The sequence below is a fragment of the Phyllopteryx taeniolatus genome, chromosome 3, assembly GCF_024500385.1.
Source record: "Phyllopteryx taeniolatus isolate TA_2022b chromosome 3, UOR_Ptae_1.2, whole genome shotgun sequence".
Lineage (NCBI taxonomy): Eukaryota > Metazoa > Chordata > Actinopteri > Syngnathiformes > Syngnathidae > Phyllopteryx > Phyllopteryx taeniolatus.
In genome coordinates, this window is record NC_084504.1 from 19,790,024 (window position 1) to 19,802,230 (window position 12,207).

Consider the following 12,207-nt stretch of genomic DNA (forward strand, 5'->3'; position numbering starts at 1 on the left):
GATTTATAGCACAATCAGTGATTTATTTCTGCTTGCCAGAAGACCCTTTGTTTAAAATTATACACAGTATTAAAGCACAATCAAGGATTTGATCGAGGGTATGGGGGGATTGGAGGAAATGGTGGAACGGTACATCAATGCATCCATCCATTCTCAACACCGCATATCCTGTTCAGGGTCACGAGGCGCTGGAGCCTATCCCAGCTGACTTTAGGCGAAATACGGACTGCACCCTGAACTGGTCGACAGTCAGTCACATATAGACACGGACAACCATTTGCACTCACATTCACACCGTCACTGAGTGGGAACTGAACCCAAGCTGCCCGCGAGTGTAACACTACACCATCAGTGACCACTGGAACGGTACAGTCCTAAAAAACAAAAAACAAAAAAAAAGACCACTCTAAAAAAATCTATGAAAAAAGAAATTTTATTCATAATATATTCATACTTGTACACAAGTAAAATAAAATTCATATCTATGGTTCCATTTCAATAAACAAATTGACAGCATTCTTTTGGCAAATGCTACCCATATATCCCTTCTCTCATGAAAATACAACTAAAAATGGGGTAAGATAAAACATTTTTATAACAAAATACATAACATTACCAAACAGATGCATCACTTTCAATAAATATTGGAGGTTGGGAGGGATTCCTTTGTTTTCATTAAATGGACCCAACATTCGTCGTGTGCTTACTGTGTCGGATTTCTTTCAATTTTTTTCACTCCATCTCTCGGTGGTCTCTTAAGCAGTAGGAGCTTTTTAGGGGAAAATGGGATGAAATCTCCAAAATGCAGCTCAGACACAGTACAGTTCAGTACATAGAGAACAAACAATTGTGGGCACCGATTCATTATATACATCAAATCTGTAATGTTCTGTAAAGGCATCCTTTTGTTAAACGTACTCTATCATCATCCTCATTTGTCCTCACCCTTGCCGGGTGTCTTTAACAACTCACCTTTCAGTCACTGTCTGTTGCAGATGCCACCGCATACATCACTTATCATTGTCATGGGCATCCACAATCTTCAGTTCTGCATTTAGAATCATATCAGGAGTCCTAAGACATGGCTAGAGAGATCCAGATCATGGGAATGAGGAGACAACGCAGTACTTGCAATGTAGTACCCCGGCCTTTAATGCAGTGGGTGTCTGATCTGGGCTTTTTGGAGCACTTCTTTTTCTTTTTGTTTGAGGCTGTAGAAGATTCTAGACTGTCTATAAGGTTAGGGTTCATATTTTCCAAAGACTTGTCCAGGGTGTTGGATAAGGTACCAAGAGGTCCATCATTCTGCTTGTTCTGGGTGTCATTTTTCGTTCTTTCTGGATCTTTAAATTTCGTCTTAGACATGTTCTCTTTTTCCTTCAGGGGGTTGTTAGTAATTTGGCGACTCTTGCCAGACAGGATAGAGGACTTGTCGTTATCTCCGAGACAACACCTGGGAATCGCGTCCCCAAGTGGATTTTCGGTGGAGGGGAACTTCCCAGACTGGGTTTTAGAGGCGAAGAGATTGGTCTGGATTTGAGGCGTTTCCACACAACCCTCCAAGTCTTCGCTCTTCAGTCGTTTCAGATCCTTTCCTGCGAGGAATTCAGGAACGTCGCACTCCAACTCAGAGCTGGAACCCTTGAAACGTTTGAACCACTCCCACAAGGTCCTGGCCCGGCAGTCACAAATCCACTGGTTACCATTTAGGCGCAAGTATTGGAGTGTGGTGAGCGGATCCATTGTTTCCCCTGTCAAGACGGTGAGGTTGTTGAAAAACAAAAAGAGGGATTTCAATTTAGCCATATCACTAAAAGCCCTTGGTTGGACAAAAATTACACGGTTCTGGTGTAGCAGCAGGCGGTCGAGATTGATTAAACCATGGAACATGTTGTCGGTCACTATCTTGATCTTGTTATTGTGCAGGTAGAGATAGGTAAGGTTGGCAAGGTCCAGAAAAGTGTCATCATGCAGGGTTAGAATGTTATTATCCTGCAAGTAAAGGTACTGTAGGGAGAACATTCCTCTGAAAACCCCAACGGGCAGTTCTGACAGGCCACACCTGTGCAGGTGGAGTGTGTGCAGCTTAGTTAAGCCTCGGAAGGCTGTTGGGCTGATTGTTCGAAGGTTGCTATTGTCCCCAATGTCCAGTTCCTCAAGTTTCTCCAAGCCGTAGAAGGCACCGGCCTCTATGTAGCTAATGTTGTTAGAGTAGAGCCACAGGACGGTGAGATTCTGGCAAGAGCTGAAGCTTGTGGACCTCACTACCGTCAGCTTGTTGCTCTGGAGGAAGATTCGCTGGCTCCGCACAGGAATCTCAGTAGGGATGGAAAAGAGTCCTTGTTGTTGGCATGACACAGAAGGCCGGGGTTCACTGTAGCACACACACTTAGCAGGGCAGCTGTCACTTTGAGGTGCAAAGTTCAGCCACATAATCAGAACCAGGAGTCTCCCCCCTAAAAAAACACAACAAAACACAGAAAACCTATTAGCAAATATGGGTTGACTGCAACTTACATACGTTTCAGTGAATATAGTGTACACAACGCTTGAAAGAACATGATTTGATTCAAGTTGCACACCAAGTATAAATCAACTTCTCTACTTTCTCAGTTATGCTTTATTTGAAAAGATATTTTGTGAATGCAATTTCAATTCCCTCCCAGCTGCCTGCTGGGGTGAGGACCTAACCAGCAGAAGTGAACCGTCAACGTCAAAACTGTGGGCTACTATTAGGGTTGGGCATGGAGAATCGTTTGGAACCGGGGCTAACATTCCGGTTCTCCCGGAATCGTTCAAATAAAAAAAAATTGGTTCCCAGTTTCTATGCCTACGGTCCGCTGACCCCGAAGAAGAAAGTGGCGAAAACCAACGAAGAAGCGGCGAAAACCTCAGTACAACACTTGGATTAAAATTATATTGTGCAGAGGAGCCTTTCACGATGTGTAGAAGTTTGACGTGCTCCCTGCCCCTCCGAGCCTCAGCCTACACCGCGCGGAAATTCAGTCAAGTCAAATTGGGTGAGTGAAACAATAAAAATAAGTCTATGCCAACATTGAGGCAGCTAACAAGTTGAACAGTGGGTTGCACTCTTGCACTGATGGTTTTTAGCATTTATTTTAGTCTTCAAAACAACCAACCAAGCGCTTATGACAGACACAAAAATAAAATATAAATTTCTTTATCATCCTGGAAAGAAAGTAGAAACAGTCGCATTACAAGCTTAACAAGCTAACCTAGCAACTTTACATCACAATAAATTGAGACACAAAAACTTATCACAGTATCACAAACTAACCTTGTGTCTCATCTGTGGGTAGGTAAATGTTTCAATGTTCAATGTTCAATCAATGTTTTACAGAGCATTTGGTTCAATTCATTACTCTTATCCTTGTCTTGTTTTACTTTCATTTTTACCGGTGTCGTGTGAAATTATTTTACGTGCTAAAAAACTGAGTTCCGGTGAGTACCCTTCAAAATAAAAGGCTACATTCTTAAAACAGGAAGTCAAGTTAAAACTTGCACATGTAAACCATTTCATATGTTAAACAGTCGCAGTTAAGTAATTTAACAATGCTATGTTTAACTTTTAGCTGAAACTATAATTAATGAATATTAGGTCAATTGGGTTAGTTCCACACACATCGCCTTTTAGTTCATAGGTTTGACCTGGATACTGGTTATAAAGAACCCCGAGTCAAATGTTCATTTTAGTCTATGGTGCAGGCTGCTAAGAAAATGTATGTTCACAATTTGAACACCCTTTATATAAACCAGGCAAACCTTTTTGACCCAGCCCCCTAAAATAATCGTAATCGAGAATCGTTTGGAACCGGAATCGAAATGTAAACTTGAATTGGGACCAGAATCACCCAAATTCAAACGATGCCCAACCCTAGCTGCTATTATGTGAACAATGCCTGGTCTAACATGACAGACATAAATAATGGTGTTTTTCACTCAGAGATAAGCTTTCATGCCCAGCAAAGAAGTCCATGCTTGGGTCTCAAGTGAAAAGAAGGCTCGACATAGCATAGCCACAACCCTTTGCGACAGAGAGATGTGTTATGTGGCACTTAGAGCTTAGCTTGCCCTCAAGGCATCAATGTTAAAAATGTGCCATAGTCTGCATTTGGTGCCATTAATTATGCCTTCTCGCGCACTAGTGTTCGTCAACTGAGTTTACCGCATGCAAGCGTGTTTTAAAGTGAAACGGACTGGATTACTATGTGAATTATCACTTGGGGTTCCACTGCAATTGGAATGGCTGGGGAAAAAAGGATTTGTATCTTTCGGAGCTCAAATAGTCCATGTGTGGCAGAGGCATGTCTTAGCATAATCACATTACTGCAGAACCAACATTCACATCTCTGTATCCCTCTAGCTCCTGTCCAAGGAGCTGAGATGTTCTATTCTCCGCTCCCATGCATGCGTTTGAATCCCAAGCTTAAAGCTACGACAGGTGCTGAGACCTGGAAAAAAAAAGCATGAGTCTTACTCAGCCTTCCAGCCATCTCTTCTCATTTCCCTGCAATGCATTGTAGGTGGAGCTCATTTTTGAACTTGTTACAGAGGCCCTCTGCTGCATTTCCCATCCTATCGCCCTGCTCAGCCATCAGACTGCTACCGGAAAGCTGTCAAGACTTTCCATTCTTTCTGCATCGTAGCACTTTTTCTCCCAGAAGTGCCTAACAATAGCAATATTTTATTACACAGCACGCTCCGTGTATCTCCTCTGTCGTTTCTTTCTTTTTTTCAACCCCTCTCCGCTGTCTATTTATTAACAGGCTATTTCCACCTATGCGGCACATGTCAAAGTCAGCTTTCCTTTGCTCTCGACATATTATGTCCTGTCTTTGTTAGAATCTGCTAGAATGACAGCGTTCGATTGATAATGTCGTCAACTCGATCAGCACAGTAACAACATTCTCTCATCTGCACAACAGTGATTGCATTGCTACAAACAATAACTCTGAGTGTTGTTGTAGCTGCGTTCCCACCTAACGATACAGTTCGGTTTTGTTTGGTACGGTGTGTTCACATTGTAAAGTAGCCTTACCCAATCTAAAACCGGTCACTGCTCAGAATTAATTAATGGTAAACGGCTTCTTTTTTGTGATTTTTATCATTCGTTTATCCAGTTTGCGTATGTCGATAATAAGGAAATATGTTTGAGTAATGGGAAGATGCAACATTTCTAAATGTGAGTTCAAAACTGTGGACCTAGACACACTGCGACCCATTTGTTTGGTTAACATAAAATCTTCACTTCTGTGTTACAATTGGACATGGAAGAAAACCAAAAACATCATTTTGAATATGAGGGGGATTCCGATCAATTCAAAGACGTTTATGTCAGCATGCAGCACTTTACCATCAAGTTTTCCTTCTGTTTAATTCATTGGCGAGTTACAGGCTGCCATGTAAGGCAAGGCAAGTATAGCAGTACACAGTATAACACTATTCATACAGAAGGCAAATCCATTGTGATTTACAGAGGCAAAAAATATGATGAAAAAAAGATTAAGTGAAAAGATAAAAATCAAGATGAAATTCAAACATAAAAGCAGAATAAATGAAAAAATGAAACGAGACACAGATTATCAAGTTAAAATCACAAAATAATAGCACGATGGTGAAAACAAGAAATTTAATTTTTGATTTATGGAAAAGCAGCAGCGAACAAAAACGTTTTCTGCCCCAAATTTAAATTTACCAACAGTTTGAGCAGAACTCGTGTGTTCAGGGATTTTGTTCAGTTGAGGAGCATAGAAACAAAATGGTGGTTCTGGATACACTCAATAAGCCAGCACATGACACCCGGAGGGGTCTGGAAGTCTCTCAGGGAAGTAAAAGGTCTCAAATACATTTAGATCCAATTCAGGGCTTTGTAGACCAAAAATACAATTTATTCTATGACTCACAGGAAGCCAGTGCAGAATTTTTAGGGACCACTGTGATCTGATCCAGTTCACTGGTACTCAAGCTTAATGCATACATACTCTGTGGTACAGAAACAAGCCAGATCAGGGTTTAGCATTCTGAACCACCAGGTCGTGTGGAAACACACAGAACTGTACCATTTGGTGAAAATACAGTATGTGTCAATGGTGACTTGGGGTCTAGACCCATTCTTCTTTAGGGGACAGACAGATATGTACAGATTTTATCAGGGTTGTGTTTGGACAACAGAATAATAATTCCTCACTTCTTTACCTTTGCTGTCAGTCTATATTAAGGCACTGAGGGCACGTTTGTTTTTTTTTTGGGGGGGGGGGGGTTTCGATGCGTGTCTGTTTGTTCTTACTGCTGCTGTTGATGCTCAATCTAAAAATACAACACCCAGGTTGCAGGGTGGTGGTAAATAAAATTTATTCCTTATCGTCTTCTGACAGTTTTGTTTTCAACACTTAATCTCACCCTATCTGCTGTGTCAAAACATGTTTCTGAGCCCTGGCTCCCTGTTTCAAGACCCTGCCAGTGGCATATCTTCAGAGAGCTACAGCTTTGTACAACAGCTATCATCACTCAGTGCGAGCAGATGAGCCTCTTTTGTTTACTCTTGACTGACACTGTGGACCATTCAGCTTAAAGTACATAGCTTTGCACCCTTTATACAATTTACAATAGCAATCTGGCGGTTGAGTACAGATTTGCCTGGAATTATTATACTTCAGCTATACTCCATTTAATTGACAGAACAATATCGCCATCAAAAAAAAGATCCTAAAACTGTTTGGTCATGATGCGCTTTTCATCTAGCATCCATTTTCTAGAGCGCTTACAAAGTTCGGGGTCACAAAAGGGGTTGGAGCTTACGCCAGCGGACTGGGCTGGTCGCCAGTCAATCACAGGGTGATTATGAACACCGCAGTGAGTGGAAATTGATCCCATCCAAGCTGCATGGCACGCAACTATGTGAACCACTACAATGCCAGCTCACTATCTAACATGATCTAACATACATGGGAAATACTTTTTGAAACATGAAATAACGTATGGTGGAGAAGCATAGAGGTTGTGTACAACTGATTACCGAGTGTAACTATGTGGTTGTCCCTTTTCAGACTATCCATAAATTTAACATAAATCTACCTAATCAAAAATGTTTCTGAAGCGGAATATTATATGTGAGTTCCATCTTTTCTGTCCAGTAATGCATGAATACAACACAATAAAGTATTTGCTGCAGGGGTGTTTTTACTGTATGCACGGAAGCACTTAAACATACACTGTCACCAGCCCTGCAGCATGAAAAGAGTGGGTAGTGTCACGAAGATAAGGATAAGATTTCAGTTTGTTGGTTTCAAATGTGACAGCCTGGGAAATCTGTTTTAATATGGGGAATAGGGATCGAGCCCGACCAGAAATAGCCAATTCCTGTAAATAATTGACGGTCCCCTAAAAATGCTTATAATTGCCTATATTAATAGTTTAACCCATAAATATACCGCAAACTATGATCCCAAAACACTGTAATAGTATTTCAAATGCTTACAAACATCTTTACTAGACTCAGCCGATATTTAGCAATTTATGCTGATCGGCTTTAATGTCATAATTCGCTGATCCCATCAATGAAGTCATTGATCGGCTCGCCAAAAGACATTTACTCCGCATCGTCATCTTGTACAGTATATTTGAATCCAAAAGCGAGTTTATTTTTAGCCTTGTCTTTTGACGTAGTACTGTAAATATCTGACCACCAATAAAATTATTTAAAAAAAAAAAAACATGTCGGCGTTGTGGGACTACAAGACAAATTTGCTCTTTCACGATATCACTTTGTCAGACTACTGCAATAAAATCTTGTATTCCGATACTACCGCATCCCGTTTTTTACCTTTTACCTTTTATCTTGTCAATGCAAATGCGACCGGATACACTCGTTACCGTGGCGACGACAACAAGAGTGGATCACCCCATGTGTATTATAAGAACAAAATGGGGAAAAACGTGTGTTGGTGGTCACCGGTGCTCGGGAGAGGACTTTAATCCAAGGATTGCTTGAGGTATGTGCACGTACTTTTAATACGATACGGCTCGCAAGCAGGCAACAAAGCGTTATGTAGCCTAGCAAGCTAGTGCTCGCACTAACGGTTGTACGTAAACATGCCGGCGTTCTGTCGACTCATGCTCTAATGTTTCAGTGTGTGTGAAGTAATTTAATGACAATAATGTAATTAAATTACAGTAAGTTAGCACCCATTTTTTCTGTCATGATGTAGTGTTGGTTTGACTTGACTGATTAGAATACATGACCTGACTAGAGCAGTGTCCAACTTTTATGGAGCCAAGGAACATATTTTACAATTGAAAAATCTCACGGCACACCAACAAACAAAAATGTCACAAAAAGTGGATACATTAATTACTGTATGTACTTCCTGCCATCTCATAGAAGACCATTCTCTTGTTCTGTCTGTCACTATGCCTCACTGACATAAATAGATGAACAAAGATACATTATTTATTGTAAATATATATTTTTTATTTTTTCATTGCTCCATCTTGTGATCAGATCGGTGATCGGTTGTCGTTTTTTTAAACCCGCTGATCGGTGATCAGCCCCAAAATCCTGATCCTGTAAAGCCTACTTTATACATGCCTGTACCCCTAAAAATACAGTACAGTACACAGTTTACAGCTAAGGACGGCGATACACGAATGTATGGTTCACAATTCTGATGATGATGATAAGGAAGTACTGTAACGGTGAAGTCGGGTGTAAAACAATGAATATTTGACTAAACAGCGAGCCAACATGAATCCCTGGTAAGTTTAGAACTCTGTGCAAACACAAATTTCTCCCGGTGCAAAAAACAAAACAAAAAAAAAAACGACAAAACAAAACACAACAAGCACTTTCCTCTAACCCCCAAAGTAGACAAAGGTCATGTCAGGACAGTATTGGGAGACACTAAGCCATCATTTACTAAGACACGCCAGGGATTGGGCAAGGGCGGCCAACATGACAGTCTCATCACCCTAGCACCCGAGTGGAAGCGACGTATCTGTCAGAGATGAAGCACATTCTTCTCCACTGGGACCTCCTGGCCTCTTTATGGAACCACACATTTTTGTGTTGGTCGGAGGCAGCCCTGCATTTCAATATATTATAGTTGCGATCCCTTCCTTTAAGGCTCCAGCTCTGTGTGACTCCAGTTAAGCATATATAAATTGTTTTCATCATTTGCATAGCTTTGAGAAACCATTTCAGATAAAACCAATGTAAAGCCTAATTTCTGATTAGGCTATCAATGACTACTCTGAATGGCGCTTTGACCCCCAGTTGTCAGGGTCATTTTTGTCATTTAAATTTTTGCATTTATGCCTTGATTAAACAAGAATGTTACAAGGACTCTACCACCTTTGTTGTCATCAGTTATTGCTTCACATTAACTGCTTTGTCTGGGCACATTTATTTTTGCTCTCCAGCATATCAACAGAGGCTCGCTGCCTTCTGGTGCTCATTGCAAACAAACCTTGCATGCAGTCAATATGCCTTAACAAGCTATTAAATGTATATATGTTGTTGCTCAAGGAATTAAAAACACTCACAACATTGCAAAAAGGTCTAATACTGTAATTTCCGGTCAAATAATGATTTTGTTCTATAATATTTGGCCCTTGTGGTAATCAATATCCTTTCTTGACAAACGTAGGGAATAAATACAAAATTTAGAGAATTTGAATCAGGTGTACCTGCACATCACATTATGACAACAATGACTATCATGTACACACGATGACTGACATCGTAACCAGACAGTAGTGCTGTTATAATGATTGACTTGTCAGAGTCCAAGAAGTGAAGGAAGAGTGACTGAAAAGCCGTCCAATCACAATAGAGTTGTGGCATGGAGGACGGCGAGACTTGAACAGAAAGCCACAATGCAGCAGAAGAATATATGCAGATTGACATAACCCCTTTTGTATTATACAGTATACCCGCACTTGCTTTTCAGTAATGTTCAATTAATATATTGTCACTGTTGAGCAGAATCCTCACAGCTTCAAAATACCTACACTTTAGGTATTTGAACAAACAACAAGAACAAAAAATACCATCTTGTTTGGGTTACCAAATACCACATCATTCAAGTGGGTCATATATTTTACATTGCTGTCTTATACCATTGCGCACCTTCATCAACACATCACCACCCTATTATCATGTTAAACACTAATTTAAGTTGCAAAAAATCGCTAATTGCTTAAAATGGTTATGACAGGTCTCTACCACTAGCCATACATCAAAGTCTACGGTCATGCCGAACCAGACAAAAAAACTTCAATACTTAACAAAAGCAAATGACTGTGGCTACATCACCTTCCTTAACGCTTTTTCAAAGGCCCAAGAGCTATGAGTGGGGCAAAAATAAAACGATGAGCTGAAAAAGCAGTGTCATGGGAGAAAATTAAACATACATTCATGCTAACTAGTTCCATCTACACCAAACCATTACAACTATACATTTTAACAAAATAGGGTTACTCAAATATATCGAATCTAAATATTTTCACTGGTTATTGTCTAAAAAACGTCCACGCTTTCAATCTTCAGGTGACATATTGCCACACGGCTTCTGTGGAGTCAGAAAAAAACTGAGTTTTAAGACACTTCTCAGACAGTTCAAGTGTCGGAGAGTCACTAGAGTTGTTCTCAAGCAATTTTCAACCCTTTAAATTGTTAATAACAGCCGATGTGGTCAAAGACCAATCGTATCAATCTGTGGGGGAAAAAAATGAAAATGACCGTATCAGCAATGATGTGGAAAAAAAAGTTTTATGCAAGATGTCTGATCAACTTTTCAACCTTTTTTGATTTTTAAATGTTACTGACAGGTCAAGTGTTCAGTCATACGAAAGGAGTCATTAAATTTTAGCTGTGCAAAAATGATTTTGTCAAAGAAGAAAGGTAACAGTTTACATACATTTTAATCTCCAAAATTCAACGTTTTTGACACTTGGGTGAAGATTAAGCACGGAGGCCGTGGAAGACCTGGAAATTTATTTGAAGGAAGTTTGCTTTGAACTCTTCTTTGCCTATAAAGCTGTGAAAAATGTCACTGCATAGGAAGAAATTGACTATTCTGGAAAGTGCAAGGGTTGTTAGGAAGGTCATATTCCGATTGAGGAAGTAGTGATCAGAAGGACATGTTGTACCTTTTATGGTGTTATTTACTATGTCACAGGGAATTTCATCAGTTATTGAAATCGCAAATAGAGCTGATTAGAGCATTTTTCACTATATGCTTCCAGCTGGTTTTAGCATCAAACTTGTCATCAGAATCAATATTCTTTGATGTATTATATGTTTTATTTGGAGATGTTGTGGGTGCTTTTGTATCTTGCCAGGATATGATTTATCTTATTACATACTTAGTACAAACAGTACACACACACACACAGAGAAATCTATATTAACAAAACTTGACATGTCCTTACGACATAGATGAAGCAGATGCTCTGATCTTAAATGAAGACGCAGAAGTCAGATCAAACAGGTTATTTAGGACATGATGAGCAGAGGGGCACAACAGAGATTTTGCGGGGGCATGAGTGGCACTCTTGGAATGCAGATGAGGACACAATTAGATGGCCGGATTGGAGATGAGGGGAGGGGACAGATGAGGTCCTGTTTGACACCCTTGTGACACAGCACTGGCCCAAGCAGATGGCTCATGAATAACTGAGAGAAGCGCTGGTTGGCATGACCAGACAATGGTCTGTTTTTTTTTTTTCTCGTGTGCGTGCGTGTCAACACAGGGGCCAGGTAGACACACACACATGCATATGCGAGTGTTTCATAGAAAAGATGAAAATCAATAAGGCATATTAAATGGTTTAGGATAATATTGGCAGGCACATCTTGTCACATGGTTAAAATGGATGCAGTTAAAAAAGAGGCAGTGGGATGGCATTGTCCTGACACCGAGAGAATGCGATCGCAATCCGAGGGCTGTCGGATTGAATCTCCCCTTGACTGGTGAAAAATTGAATGGGAAAGTGGAAGTGAAGAGTTCTCCCCTTCCAGCAAATACCATCAAATTATCATCAAGGCCCTGAGTGATTTGCTGCCCTCCAAGGTTAGCCAAAGTTGTTATCTCACTCTGTAGCTCCAACTCAACCTGAAGATGCCGCTTCCACTTTTCCTTCATTAGCAATAACAGTGTAATATTGACACTGCCAGCATTCTATTAA

The 12,207-nt window shown here is 40.4% G+C and overlaps 1 protein-coding gene across 1 annotated transcript in view; it reads right to left on the reverse strand.

Annotated features, from left to right (window-relative positions):
- Nucleotides 1–415: 415 nt before the first annotated feature.
- rtn4r (reticulon 4 receptor) overlaps nt 416–12,207 on the reverse strand; it is a 61,248-nt gene continuing 49,456 nt past the window's right edge. Inside the window, exon 2 of the mRNA XM_061767396.1 lies at nt 416–2,456. Within this exon, the coding sequence (XP_061623380.1) occupies nt 1,075–2,456 (1,382 nt within the window). The 3' untranslated portion in view covers nt 416–1,074. The remainder of the gene's footprint in view (nt 2,457–12,207) is intronic.